Below are 15,980 nucleotides of genomic sequence, written 5' to 3' on the forward strand. Positions count from 1 at the left end.
AGAAAGGGTCAAACCCCTTTATGATCTAATAAAACCAGATTTTAAAAGATCCAATTGGACTCAAATACACACAGAAATTCTGAGATCCTTACAAACAGACATGCTAATTAAAACAAAATTAGAAACACGTGACAATACACGCAATCTTGTGATTCGAGTCATCCCAGGGAGATGCGGATTCACATACCTGACCTCTAATGAGGGAGAAAAGGTACCAATTGCATTCAAATCACACTTGTACACTAAGGCTGAAATGATGTTTAGCCCTACGGAAAAAATTCTAACTGCAACACAGACAGCTATAGCAAAAGAACGAGCCCTGGCACAAGGTAAACGAATAATAATCGTGACACCGATACCAGCCTTAGAGGCTGTAACAAAAGCAAGCATTCCGAATGCTAAAGCACTCCATCCAAGATGGATACAATGGGCTAACTCTCTTGCTGCAACAGACGTAGCATACAAATTTGATCCCAACTTAAAAACACAAGAATTTCTCCAATATGAATTTGAATGTCCTCTGCCGACAGAAATTCTGCCTCTAGAACATTACGGCTGTATAATATATACAGACGGATCAGCACAACCCGCAGTAGGGGGTAAACAAGCTTACAGTGCTGCGTGCGCGATTGTCAAAGGTCGCTGGCACGAAGGAAAATTTAAACCAACCCTCACTAAAACACAATCTCTAGGAGATTGTACGGCTCAGCGAGCTGAACTACTGGCATTCAAGATGGCGCTTGAAAATACCGATCGAGAATTCCCCACACTCATAGTGTGCGATTCGTATTATTGCGTTCAGTCTTACAATGAATACTTGCAGATCTGGCTTCAAAATGGTTTTAAGGATGCAAAAGGAGGCACAATCAAGCATAAAATGCTCTGGGAACAAGTAGTTCTTTTACAAAAAGAACTACCAAAGACTCACGTGATACACACACTGAGTCATCAACGTGATGGCGTTCACGTTGCAGGGAATTCATTGGCTGATGAGGCCGCGAAGGCAGCTGTGCAAACGGCTTCCGTAGCTGCCATCACCCGGTCAAAAACAAAAATAGACAGCGAAATATTACAAGCTGTTAGCGCTTCAGAAAAGGATTCGATAGAACCACTCCCGAAAGGCTTTCCAGTAAAATATTCATACATAACTGATGCAAACAATGTTCCTTTTGCTCGAATCCCTGGAGTGGGGGATAGGGCAATTCCAAACATGGAACATAGGTTAGGACTAATAATAGCGGCACACGAAGGGCTTGCGTCTATACATGCTGGCGTCTCAGCCACAGTATCATTATTAAAACAGAGATACTGGTGGCCACATATGAGAAGACAAACAAGGAACTATGTTCTAGAATGTGAAATATGTCAAAGAATGAAAGTATCAACGGTGAGACGTCCAGCTCAGACACCCCTTCTAATCTCGGATAAACCATTAGCATGTGTTTATCTAGACCACTGTGGTCCCTTACAAAGGGATGGTAACTATAAATATATCTTGGTCGCAGTGGATTCATGCACGAGATTCATATGGATGTGGCCCCAGCGAACGGCTGACGCCAGAACTGTTATAAAAGATTTGCGAGTCTTTATCGGCACATACGCAATTGGCATGCTGCATTCGGACAATGGTCCTGCTTTTAGCTCTAGAGCTTATAAGGAGGCCATGGTCGGAATGGGCGTGAATTTGCGGTACTCTTGTCCATGTCACCCTGAGGGGAACGGAATTGTTGAAAGAAAAAACCGTGACATAAAGCAATCTATAACGGCAAAAGTATTAGGTTCGGGAGCTGGGTGGGTCAAACATCTAATAAGTGTCCAACGTAGTCTAAATAACTTGCCAAGAAATTATCTGAAGGGATTCAGTCCATACGAATTATTATTCGGAACTAGGATGATTATCTCTGACCTTGACAGTCAGACTTCAGTGGTAAAAGAAAAAAGCTTTGATATCAAAGACCGTTTGGCTATTTTACAGGACTTAAACAAAACAAGAAAAGACCTGAGCAACATAAAGTTGAAACAACAGCCAACAACCACTGAAGAACCACCACCTGTCCCAGCAAGACCTGTCTGGATTCCAAAAGTCGGGGATCTAGTCAGGGAAAAGATCGCGGTAAAGAAGGAATTTGGGCCTTCTTACAGAAAAGCAGTTCCTGTCTTGTCTGTCAACGGGACAAGATCAGTTGTACTACCGCCACTTGCTGGTAAAAAGGAGAACCGAGTTGTATCCATCGACCTGGTAAAACCACAATCATGTGGCCGATAACAAACAGTAGGCCAAGTGGACTCCCAATAAGTAGCAGAACACCAAGGTTTGCTACCAATACAGAGGTCTTAACAAAGAGGCTCATCACATTTGAAACGCCTACAGAAGAACAACAAGGACTATGCAACAATGCAATAGAACTAAGACCTCTGAAAACCCAAATAAAAACATTTAGCAGAGACACACCAATCTATAATGAAGTACCGAGTGAAAACGCAAGAAACAGTAATCCTGAAGCAATTGGAACAATTGACAGAACTGCATCCGGCTACTTCATAAACTTCGATGATTCCTCTGAAGGCTTCAGTGAATCAAAGACACAGCCATCATCAAAAACCTTTAAAGATAAAGCTAAAGAACTTTTGAAACAACTAAAAGAAACATATCTGATTTCTCCATGGATTGAATTTTGGGTGGGTTTTGGTGCATTTATCCTCATACTTTGGCTCATCATGATACTAACTTTGGGACGCTTCATTGAGGGAAAATATGCTAAAATGGACACAGCAAGTCAGAAAATCAACTTGATCCTCAAACCACACACATCTTCACACGTCGAGAAAAGAGAACTTTCTTCAGCCAACTTCACAGCCAATCCTATACCGGGTGGGGTAGCATGGGACAACACTGACTATGAAATTTTTGGTCCGGTCGAGATCCTGAAATATCTACACCAAATTAAGATCTCCTTGAGTGACTTTGTGAAACCGAACTCATTTGCTGATGATTGGGACTTCGAAAGCATTAATAATATGATGTCTGACTTAGTAATGTCTGCTAAATTTACCAAACATGATTATTTGCAGGGTTCTACAAATTATGATAGTATGTATTGCTATAACCACTATGGTAACCATTTTCTACATAGATCTGCACAGCCTAGAAATGTTTTAAATTATAATCAATGGGAACATTGTGCTACACCTCCAAAAGGGAGCTCAAGGACCGTTTATGACAAATATTCATATTTTTCAGGTTTTAACACAAGTAATGCTGAAACATTTTATTTTAAATTGTCGAACAAGACAGGGATGAAAACCATGATAACCAACACAAAATTGATATATTCAGACTCATTTTTTGAACAAATGAATACTTTTGGATTTGATTATTGGGACAAAAATGTTGAATTGAAAAGTGTTTGGGGTACAAAAGAATGGCAAGTACAGGGTATAGAATCACTGTTTAGAGCCTGCATGATCCCCGAACAAATTATATTTTTAAATGACACTGTCCAACAAACCACCTGTCTTGGCTTAGCCAAAATCAAAGACCTAAATAAACCGTCTATTCCAATGCCAACAATGTTTAGCAATAACTCTGATACAGATGAAGAGATAGACGTAAACCATATATTAAACCAAAACAGAACACATCCTGATTGGAAACAGTGGTTGATCTGGCCCACAGATACTAATAACTGTCAAGACAGATTCCTGAACAAAACACAGGGGTTCAAAATGACCAGGCCAGACCCTAGATATCCCCAAAGACATCACCCAGGGATACACCTACAGTGTGGGCAAATTATGCCTTCAATGGCTACAAACTTCCACACTGGCAGAAATTAAGCAACACCTAACTTTACTTACTGATGGTGCTGACTTGCGTGATTTCATAATGGGACCACGCAAACAGCGTCAAAAGCGTTTCATAGCAGCCTCTGTATATGCAGCATACAATGAGGCCTGGAAGGTTACTCAAATTGAAACAGCAGAGAGAATACGGGAAATTGACCGTATTAATTTGGAAAAATCACTTTCTGTAGTGGACAATGGGTTAATGACTCTGTCCTCCAGAATTTTTTCTTTGGACAGCATTGTGTCTTCAGCAATCGATATATTATCGCAAGACTTACTGTTGTTACAACACGGTCAGTCTCAATTGCGTTCTATTGTACAGCTTGGCTGGACGTTACAAAATCTGCGTTCAGGCTATGTGCCTTGGCGTTTAATCAACACAACGTCACTATTCCAAATCTTTAACCTTACTGATAGACAAATCAGTATGGCACAAAAGGGTGCTGATTATACAATCTTGAGCATTGAAAAACTAGAAAGATTACCAGTGACAATGTCAGAACGACCTGTCAGTGAATGGATAATACATGGGATAATAAATATTCCAATCTCAACCTTCAGGTTTCAATACTGCCAAAAATATATACAGGCTGGCATGTACGAGAAATTGGGAAAGGGGTACCTTAGAACAACATGGAACCTGCCCTATTCACATGCATGTGTCAGTAATAAAGGACAGAAAGTGTTTCTTAGTGGCAATAATTGTGCGATGTCACTAAGCGGCACGCTTCTGTGTAACGGAATTAGTTTGCATGGAGCCTGTGAAGGGAATTCATACAACCTTTCATGTCACCAGCAAGGCGCACCTGCAACTGAGATAGAACCATTCTTTCAAAGACTCTATAATGGGAGTTACATTCTAATTGTAGACCGCAGATGCTGTAGTCTTATGCCCGGGACTCCTTATCTAGTAACTACGACTGCGAAGGTCAAGTGCTGTGTACGCTCATTGTTCCCCAGCTCCTTTCCAGACAGGGAGGCAAGGGCATGGCCCAATTTGAAAATTACTTCTATTCGAATAGATACTTTAAGCAGAATGAAAACAGTGCTTCTTCAGACGCCTACAAGGCTCACGTCATCAAAAGAAACGTATGATCTACAAGTCGCAAGGACGACTGCAGAGATACATACATTATTATCAACTAATTCCCCCGTACATTTCGCGGAAATCCTGAACGAAATCTTAAATATTTCTGATACCAATGGGATCTCAGGGGTATTTAAGACAGTATTTTCGATGGCATTAACACCATTCAAAGCCATACTGGGTATTTTTCCAGATTTCGTCCATTCGATTTTTGGCGGACTTCCCCTGATCCTGGGACTAATTGCAGGAATCCTATTCTTAGTCCTTATTTTTCGTTATGGCAACCCATGTCACAGACCAAACTCTCGCGACAATGGAAGAAACAATCCTAGCCATTGGATACCGGGACCGGATATCAAAAATCCTGGGACTCTCCCGGCTTAGAGACCTGAACATGACTTGGTTTCTATCATTTCGACCAATGTGGCAAAGATGTGTTTTACCTGTACTAAGGTGTCTGCTATGCGGAGAAGAATGCGTGTTAGACACCTGTCTGACGCTACAATCGGATGCGCCAATGGATGCAGAAACATTGTTGAGCCCGATAAAGGTTCATGCTTTGTGCTGCCCTCAAAGGCTGCCAATCCTGATGACGGCATTCGTGGAAGCTTCACCACTACGACTGAGGGGTAGTGAAGTTCAAGATGAAAGCAGCATCGATCAGGTACGACCTTCTGTCAACAATGTGAATCAGAATGTCAATGGAGACAATCATGCGCACGAATGCATGATTACACCTATTTCCGAGTTAGTGGAACTTTCCCAGGAAGCTGTTGACAGTTTTTTCGAAAGCCTAAATGATATGATGTTCTCACCCGAACAGAAATAGAGACTTTTTGAGCAAGCTCGCACTCGGCGTTCCCTGAATTCGGCCTTCAACTTTAAAAATAAAGTCACATGAACAATTTTTCCTCCAGTTCACGGACAGCAATTTTTAGCAGCCCCAAATTAATTTTTACAATTTTTCGGGACACTATCTTCTGCTTAAAGTAAGAAACTATTCCTAGAGAACTAAGATTTCTATTTTTAGATACTTTATAGACATTAGCTGCCCGCTGGTATGTTCACATATATTTTATTCTGTGATGGAATGGTCTCGAAACTTTTTTCTGTATTTAAGAAGCCATTTCATGTGTAATTTCTCATATACCAAATAAGCAATAATGTATACAAATGCGTGATTACTTTGGCATTATTATACAGCTTGAGTGCATACAATTTATATGACTGCAATTTTCCGTATATTTGAAAATTTCGAAATGCATTTATGTATTTTGGGGTGGTAAGGTATACACACTACTCTATAGTATGTTGTACTATGTTATACTATGCCTAGATTAGTAAATATGTCCATAGTTAGCGTGGAGTGGGTGTCATGTATTCCTATAGGTTCTGAATCGATCCCCCTATTCCTGACCCTATTCTAGTTAAACTAACCAACAAGTTAACTAGCAGTCAGCCCATGAGGCAAGGAAAACCCCCATGATGCAGATACCGTTATCTGACGCAGTCACACTACGGCACAGGAACGTGTTATCTGATTAGGTCATAACGCTTGAGATCTAATTAGACAAGCGATATTCCTCCAGCCCCTGATAAGGCATACGGAGTTCTCATAACAAATCAAACCTATGACAACCTGGGTAAAACCCTGCGGCCATTGTTTTGATTTCACAGAGACCTTCAGCAAAAGAATGTGCTAACGAGCAAGTCGTATGACATCTTTATTGACGTATCTATGTCCATCCTTACGTCAATCTCGGCACCTTAAAGGTATAAATATTACCGATCTTGCCCTATGCAAAACACACGCGTGGTGACGAGACGGAGCAGCCATACTTGCCGAAGCCCAGAGCAGAGCAGACCCCGCTGGCAGCAGCCCCGCCTTCCTGACGCGCTGAGAACGAGAAGCTGCTTTCTCCTGCAGAGAAACCCAGCACCGGCGCTTCCGGGTAGCCCTCGCAGGCAGCCTGGAATATCGAGAGCAGAGAAAGAGATGCCATTCCTCATTCATCCTAACTTCCAGGTACAGAACTGAATAACCCCTCACAGAGAATTCTTTAGTTATTCACTTGGCAAAAACAAACTTAACTTAAACTGTAACTTTCTATTCCCGCCCACGTATTAGGCTTAGGTCAGGTACACGGGGTAGGCGTATTTAGAAACACCAGTTGAGTACGTTTAGTCAAATGTATATATGTATGTAATCTATTTTAATCATTTTAAACATCTTATGGCTTAGAAACCATATCAATGTTTTTACAGTATTATTTTATACTATTGCTTTTAATGTATGCACTATACTTAACTATAAGTATTGCAATAATATCGATCCATTTCTCTTGTATGAGAAAAGAGACTGATCAATAAATAACACCTTTTTATTGAACACGCCCGTCTCTTCCTTTTCTCTACATTCTGATGAGACTAAGAATGCACGTACTGACTGAGTAAAATAAATTGCCTTTTGTTCACACGACTCTCGAGATTTACTCTTGATTAGGGGAGAGCAAAGTTGTCATGTTCTATGGTTGTCAGAAACTAAATCCCTTCTTGTCTAATCAGGGAAGTTAAGTCCTCCTTGAACATTCGAGAAAGTTTCTAGTGAACTCTGAGCTAAGCTGGCAAACCCAAAACTTTAAGTCTAGTATCGACAGTAGTAGACCTAGTTAACGTCTGGTCTGGGCCTTTACTACTGTAGGTATTATTCCAATGCGCAGAGCCTATTGGGATGATAGGAGCTACACTACAGGACCACCTCCTTCCTCTCCGGCAGAACCCAGAGCGTCCGCCTCCCGCCATTCCGATCCCAAGCCACCAAGATAATCTGCGGCGTACCCCAAGGATCATCTCTCAGCCCAACCCTCTTCAACGTCTACATGGCACCGCTCGCCAACATCATCCGATCACACGACCTCAACATCATCTCCTACGCTGACGACACCCAGCTGATCCTCTCCCTCACCAAGGACCCCTCCACTGCCAGAACCAATCTCCACGAAGGAATGAAAGCCATTGCCGAATGGATGAAGAACAGCCGTCTGAAACTAAACTCGGGCAAGACAGAGGTCCTCATCTTTGGCTCCACCCCATTCCACGTAGGACGACTGCTGGTGGCCGACAACACTAGGAACTGCACCAAAACCCAGCGACCACGCACACAACCTGGGCTTCGTCCTCGACGCATTGCTCTCCATGACCAAGCATGTCAACGCCGTCTCATCCTCCTGCTTTAACACCCTCCGCATGCTCTGCAAGATCTACAGATGGATCCCCACTGAGATCAGAAGGACGGTCACCCAGGCCCTCGTCAGCAGCAGACTGGACTACGGCAACACCCTCTATGCAGGAGAATTGACCAAACTCCTGAAACGACTACAACGGATACATAACGCCTCTGCTTGACTCATCCTCACATATCCCGCCACAGCCACATCACATCCCACCTGAGAGACCTGCACTGGCTCCCCATCAACAAGAGGACCACCTTCAAGCTCCTCACCCACGCTCACAAGGCACTCCACAACACTGGACCAACATACCTCAACAGATGTCTCACCTTCTACACCCCGAACCGCCAGCTCTGCTCTACCAACCTCACCCTCGGTGCCATCCCCCGCATCAGAAGAATAACCATCAAGGACAGATCTTTCTCCCACCTCGCCACCAAGACCTGAAACACCCTACCCTTCCACCTGCGACAGACTCAGGACCTACTAGCCTTCAAGAGACTTCTCAAGACCTGGCTCTTTGAGCAGTAGCAGCGCCTACTCCCCCATCCCCCCCCCCAGCGCCTTGAGACCCTCGCGGGTATTTAGTGCGCTCTATAAATGTACTGATTGATTGATTGATAGCAAATGGCATAAAATAGAGACTGTTTCTGTGGCCTCTCTAAGGACATCATGTTTCAATGGTATTTCATTAAACACATTGGTTCGGATTCACAAAGGTATTTATGAGTATGTGAAGTAAATCTTAAATGCCTTTGTGAATTGTACTCAAAACATCTACATTGAGAATATTGAAGGAATATTTATATAAGGGTTAAACATACAAAGGTGTGTACCCTTTTTGAACTTTTATCAGTAGGGAGTTGGGCAATCCTGGGCCAATTCACAAAGGCAGTTATCAGCTAGTAGTAGTACGTGAAGTAGTACATCTGTAGAACTGCTGGTGGTATTGTGCAAATGTAATAATGCAGTCGGAGCCTAGGGGCTAGAGAAAGTAGTGTCATTAAGGTTTTAAGGAATAAATGCTTGTTCAAGTTCATCAATGAGGCTAAAAATTCTTTATTTTTTTTATTTTTTAAATATATCTAATAAATCTGGAGCAGCCAGAAATCTATGTCCGTGATAAAAATCTAAAGTCAGTAATTATTCTGCATAGGGCGAATTCCCCTTTGTTAGAAAACTAAATGCGTCATTTATAGCATTAAAATTCCAGGTTGCTCTAGATTCTTGCAGGTATTGGTAAACACCATTACTGTATTTTTTTTTTTTTTAAATAGTATATTTGATTGATTCCTTCATTGATGTATGAGAATATATAAAAGAAGATTATTTTTATCATCATCAATATGACTTGCCAGGCTGACACTCCTCCCTTAGTTAGTACATCCATGACGCGTGTGATGCACTCTCTACAGCTTTCATACGATGCCTGAAATCTAGTAATATCACAACTTTGCACTCCCCCCCCCCCATTAAACTATATAATGCAGTCGTTCCTCTCTGTCAGAATAGGCTTAACAGTGCAGAGTTTTTCTCTAAATTGTTATTCTAGACATACCACTACTACCAGGTAAGTCACGTTGCCTTCCTTGATGTTAACTGTTGCGATGGATGTTTATGTACTTTTCACAAACCTGTCCTCGTTGCCTTCTTTCCCTCTTCTCTCCTCCTTAGGCAGACATTATGCTCTGGGATTATGCTAATAGGGAGCTGTGTGCTAAACTCCCTCTTCACAAGGTCAAGGTTGAAGCCCTTGCATTCTCACCAAATGACCTGTACTTGGTGTCCTTAGGTGGTCAGGATGATGGATGGTAAGAAACTATGCACATTACACTGTTTTTACAACTTCCAGTTCCACCTACCTATCAAAAGTCAGTTATTTGTCCTGAAACCTTGGGTTTTGATGCAATGCAGATGTCTTGAGGCATTTGTGTCTTGCAGACTCTGTAGACCTTGCAGATCAGTGTGGTCTAAAATAAAGGTACACGTAACTTATGTTGTTTCATAATCAGCTAATACGTTTTTTTTAATGAAACAATTCTGCAGGTGAATTCAATTCCAGTTCCACAGATAGCCCTAAGTACCTGAAAGTAGGATACTTAAAAAGTTATTTCAAGGTAGTTAAATCTAAAATATGTTAATGTGAACTTATGGAACTTTTCTACACCCTGTAAACATAATATGCAAATTAACTTTACATGTTCTAACCCTCCCTCCAAAAGCATGTATGCAGGAAGAACAATACCTTAATGTTGAAATGTTAATAGGACTCAGGACCTTATTTTGAGTTAGGTGGACTGAGTGCAAACATGGAATTGTATTGTGTTCATCAAACTCTCCGTCGCCATGTGTGTACATTTTTCCACCAGCAAAGCCTCCTCTGGCTCTGCTGTCAGAAACCTTAGACTTTCCGAAGAGCATTGGCTCATCAATTTAAGTAACCCAGAACACCCTCCCTGTTCAGAGAGCCCGTTTTGATAGACCTTTTTTGCCAGGAAAAGCCCAGAGGCCCTGATTTTTTTTTTAAATGACTTCCAAACATTGAATAAAAAGTCAGACTGACAGCTTTTGTTTTTCTAAAACAACTCCCACTATAGGAGTTTACGGTTTATTTTTTATTTAAAAAGTAGCTAAATTGTTGCATTAAACATGGCATCCACTGAGCAAAGCTAAAGAAAGCACTGTGGTAGTCTCTCCTCTCTAAGGGATGTATGTCGTTACTACGCATGCATTTACAACGCATGCCTTTACGACGCAACTTTTACAACGCAAGTCGTTACAATGACTTGCGTTGGGGGGCGCTGGATAGTGAATAGTTTAATTTACTATTCCAACTCCAGTCCCCGTGGATAGTAGGAAAGGAGTTGGATAGTAAATTAAACTATTCCCTGTCCTGGAGCGCCCCCCAGCGCAAGTCGTTGTAACAACTTGCGTTGTAAAAGTTGCATCATAAAGGCACAGCGTTGTAAAAGTTGCGTAGTAAACGCTGTTCCCCCTCTGTAAGCACAGAGACTTCTACCAGGTAGACAGAAATCTTTAAATATGGCGGCAGCCATCTGGAAGAGTAACGGAGGTTATGACTTCTGCCACCCTCGCCCCATGCCATGACATCAACCAATCCCTAAATAAAGATGAATTTTCAGTAGGATAAATTGACTTTTTCATGTTAAAAATTATTAATGTTGCTAGCACATTTCACTGACTCACTGTCCTGCTCGTCCTCAGAAATGTCCAGGAAGACAATTTTCTCTTGAGTCAGACACCATTCTTGCATACCCACTGGGGTGTCCTGAGATCATGGTAAACCAGAGAACAGAAAGGGAGTGGGAAAACAAAAGACCTTGTGTCTAGTTGGATTACCATTGGAAGTGAGTTACAGGTCGCTGGAAAGACATTGTTTCAATGACCTCCAAATACATGCAGGCTCTAGAATGGTGGGTCTTTCTACACAACAACTTCTCAGGACAAGAGCTGTACCATGTAGATGCTTAGATACACTGCATTACAGATCCATCCCTCCAGGGATGGGGAGTTCTTCAGAATCTCTCCACCTGTGTTCAGCAGAAAAGTCCGGCATGCCTATCAATCTACTGGATTTGAGAGCAGTCAGGTTGCCTCTAAAAGCCTTTCCACCTCGTATTGCCAATCAAAGGATGTCCAGAAGGACAGACAGCATGTCAACCTTTTACTACATAAGTAAGTAAGGGGTAACAAGGCTCTTTCTCAGGAAGCATAACCCCTATGGAATTGGCTTCTTCTGCACAACATTGAGCGTGGCACAAGGTTGCAGGATGCAATGGTGACTACTCACAGTAGACACAATTGGTCCTACCACAAATGGCAGTAGATATGTAACAACTTCCGCTAGTTTTCAACAAATCTGGGGCTCTGCCTCTCCACCTGTTTGCCACCCAGACTGTGCCAAACACACTCTTTATGCAAGAAGGTATCCTAGGACACACCTGGAAGCTCTTCTGATTCCTGGTCAATGATGTAAGTGTATGCCTTTCCTGAAGCCTCTTTCATACTAGGGTTTCTACGAAAACTAAGGAGAGCTGTGCACGCTGATTCTAAAAGCACTGCTTTGGGAAAGGTAATTTTAGTTCACAGAGTTATGTACCTGCCCAGGGCCGACTTGGGCATTGGTGGCGACAATCTGGCCTCCTCCACATCACAACCTTCTTCATGGAGTCCCTCACTACCACCCTCCATCAGTGCTCCTCATCTCTCCAGAGCTCTCTCACGCACTGATTTAATTTTGTTTATAATATTCATCTTGATGTAGGGTGTCAAAGTCTTTTACACATTTAACACCTTTAATGACCATGAAAAGACTACAACGGATTCAGAACTCGGCTGCCAGACTACTCTTGCATATCAAACCGCAAGACTACATCTCACCTGCCTTGAAAGCCCTGCATTGGTTACCAGTTGCCAGAAGATCCACGTTCAAGTTGCTTTGTATCATCCACAAAGCAATACATGGAACAGAACCGCTCTTCATCAGGAATAAAATCAACAAACACATTCAACAAAGGAACCTCCGCTCTAGAGTGGCACCTCACCTCAAACTCCCAAGATGCAAGAAAAAAACCAATGGGTGGCACATCCTTCTCTGTTCGAGCAGCCAAACTATGGAACTCCTTACCCCTAAAAATAAACCACCACCTTATCTTCAGAAAACTACTAAAGAAGTGTCTCTTCCCCACATAAGCACCATATGCAAACATAAATATACAGCATATCCCTCTGTGTATAAGCATTTATTTGTACTATAGATAGTTATCTATATATGTGTATTGCTTTGTATAACCATATAGAATAATTATGTTTAAAAAAAGTTATTAAAATACATTTTAAGTGCAACAATACTTGAAAACCAGAGTTTATCTAATGCATCTTTAACCTACATCTACTTACTTCCTTTATGCATCTATATACCTTCCATGTAATTGGATCTATATATATATTTTTTCTCCTAAAAAACATATTCAATGCACTGCCCTATTTCTCATCCTATATCTCTATCAATATCTTTAATCTGCATATACGTACCTCCTTTAAGCATCTATATACTTTCCATGTACTTATGGATCTATTTTTACTACTTTCTTCTAATTCAGCATATCCAATGCACTACCCTATGTCTCACCCTATACTTCTCTCAATATATCTTCTACCTCAACTCTCTGACTCATCTCAAACTTCTTTCTACAACTCTTTCCAATGCACTACCCTATTTCCCATCTTATACCTCTATCGATATATCCTCCACATCCACTCTTTCATTCCTCCCAAACCCCATAACACTACTATGATCCCCAAAATAAACCTTTCTAGACTCTACCCTACTCTACCCCTCCTTGCATCATCTTACACCTCTTTTAGTATAACTATCCCCCAAAACAATCTTTCTAAACTCTTCCCTCTGACTTTTCCTCTCCACATCCTGTTTTACTCATCCCAAGCCTCCTACTGCTATACCCTCCAAAATAAAAAAACAGAAAAAGTCTAAATCCATCACTCTTCTATCCTTCTATTATCCTTTTCAATCAAAATAACAGACTCACATGTCCACTTCTCAAATTTCATATTTCACTACACTAATTCACCACTAATCCTTTGTGTTCCAGAGTAGCGTGCTACTCTCCGAAAAAGCACTTCAACACCTCATCGGGGTAGCAAGCACTATATAAATGCAAACCTTTTCCCTCTTCTATCCCTCCGCTACGTTTCTCTATTCAAATAACTGAATAACATATCCACCACTCAAATTACTTTAATATTTTACTATACTAATTTTCAACACTAATCCTTTATGGGTTCAGGAGTAGCGTGCTACTCGCTAAAAAAGTGCTTCAACACCTCATCAGGGTAACAAGCGCTATATAAATGCAAACTTTTTTTCCTCTTCTATCCCTCCGCTATCCTTCTCAATCCAAATATCTGACTAATATCCACCACTCAAATTACTTTCATATTGCACTATATTAATTCACCACTAATCCTTCATGGGTCCAGGAGTAGCGTACTACTTTTCAAAAAAGCGCTTTAACACCCCATTAGGGGTAACAAGCGCTATATAAATGAACCCTTTTTTCCCTCTTCTATCCTTCCGCTATCCTTTTGAATCCAAATAACTCACTTACCTATCCACCACTCAAATTTATTTTATATTTCACTATACTAGTTTGACACTAATCCTTTCTGGGTTCCGGAGTAGCGTGCTACTCGCTGAAAGAGCAATTGAACACCTCGTCAGGGGTAGTAAGCGCTATATAAATGCAATTACAATACAATACAATACATCACAGCCACATAATAGACAATGAATCATACACGTGTGTAAATAAATATATAGGACATTATATACATGGCAATGGGCTACAAAGTTTAGGGATCACATGCCATCCATACTGGAATGCATTATGTGTTAAAAGGTTTCTGGGGCAAAAGCCGCACAAACATGCTGCGTCTCATTGGCGCCACCAACCTGACGCCATATACTATCATGCATATATTCATTCTTTCAAGATAGGCCTGCTCCAAAAAAAAACCATAGACTTTGGTGGCAGGCATCTGCTTTGGAGTTCGAGTAGCACAGCCTGAGGCAGCTGGAATCTTCGATTTTATGTTTGAGTGCACTCCACCCCAACCGCCTGACCCCCCGCTCCCCCATCGAACACCTAAGCTGGTACTGGACCTTCAAGTGCACACCTCCAGTTGATTCAAGGTGAACCCTTGTCTACTGACCAAATATCAAAGGCAAGATCAACACCCCAATCCACAGTCACTCCACCTGACTGCCTGTCATCTACAGATCTAGTCTGGACTTTTGAATATACCAACTGACTATTAAACCATCTTCGCAGTGATTAAAACAACGTTGGCAACCAAGATGTATTCCTTGAAATGGATGAGATTTTTCATTTGGGCAATAAATCACAATCTGAATCCGTGAGCTAGGTGCTCACACAAATATAAAATCCAACTTCCAACTTTCTTTCCACAATAACTCAAGCTGACGGGGCTCTTCCTTCACTGGATGTGAAATGTGGTCAAAAAGGACAAAGACGTTTAAAAAACAATTAATGCAAAGAAGGGTTCAACATCGAATCAGTGCATTGCCTGATTGTTTTCAGCATGTATTGATTTCTGCCACAAGAGGGCAGGCTAAGGCTTTACAAATAACGTACAAGCACATTACTGATTCTTTCTAGAACATTTATTAAACTGCCATGGTAATCATTATTCACATACTTGAATCTATGGAAAATCCAGTGTTGGCTAAGATATGGTTCCTTACTTGTAACGTTGGCTGTCGTACATTGGCATCTTTCATAGATGGCAAGCAAGACTTGTAAGCTCATGTGGATTCGAAACCATCTCTTATGCCGATGACACACAACTGGTCATCCCCCTGGACCATGACCCGGCACTGACCAAAGCTAAATTCATGCCTATTGGCAGTATCTACATGGATGCCCAACAACTGTCTACAGCTGAACACGAATAAAACAGAGATCCTTCTGTTCGGGATGGCACAAACTGGCTGGTCAGCCGGCTAGTGGCCATCAGATCTGGGCCCTCCACCTACTCCTAATAATTATGCAAAGAACCTAGGAGTGCTCATTGATGACAATCTCATTATGAGTAAGCATGTCAAAACCGTCACTGGAATCTGTTTTGGCCTCATGCGAATGCTTAAAAAGGTCTTTCAATGGACCCCTCTACAGGCCCGGAAAACTTTGGTTCAGGCATTGATAATGATTCTCCTGGATTATGGCAATGCCATTTGGGGGGAATCAATGAAAGCC

The 15,980-nt window shown here is 41.6% G+C and overlaps 1 protein-coding gene across 1 annotated transcript in view; it reads left to right on the forward strand.

Moving 5' to 3' along the window:
* CFAP52 (cilia and flagella associated protein 52) overlaps positions 1 to 15,980 on the forward strand; it is a 201,130-nt gene that overhangs the window by 82,113 nt on the left and 103,037 nt on the right. Inside the window, exon 3 of the mRNA XM_078650854.1 lies at positions 9,838 to 9,974. Coding sequence (XP_078506980.1) covers positions 9,838 to 9,974 — 137 coding nt within the window. The remainder of the gene's footprint in view (positions 1 to 9,837; positions 9,975 to 15,980) is intronic.

Source organism: Lissotriton helveticus, chromosome 7, assembly GCF_964261635.1.
Source record: "Lissotriton helveticus chromosome 7, aLisHel1.1, whole genome shotgun sequence".
Classification (NCBI taxonomy): Eukaryota; Metazoa; Chordata; class Amphibia; order Caudata; family Salamandridae; genus Lissotriton; species Lissotriton helveticus.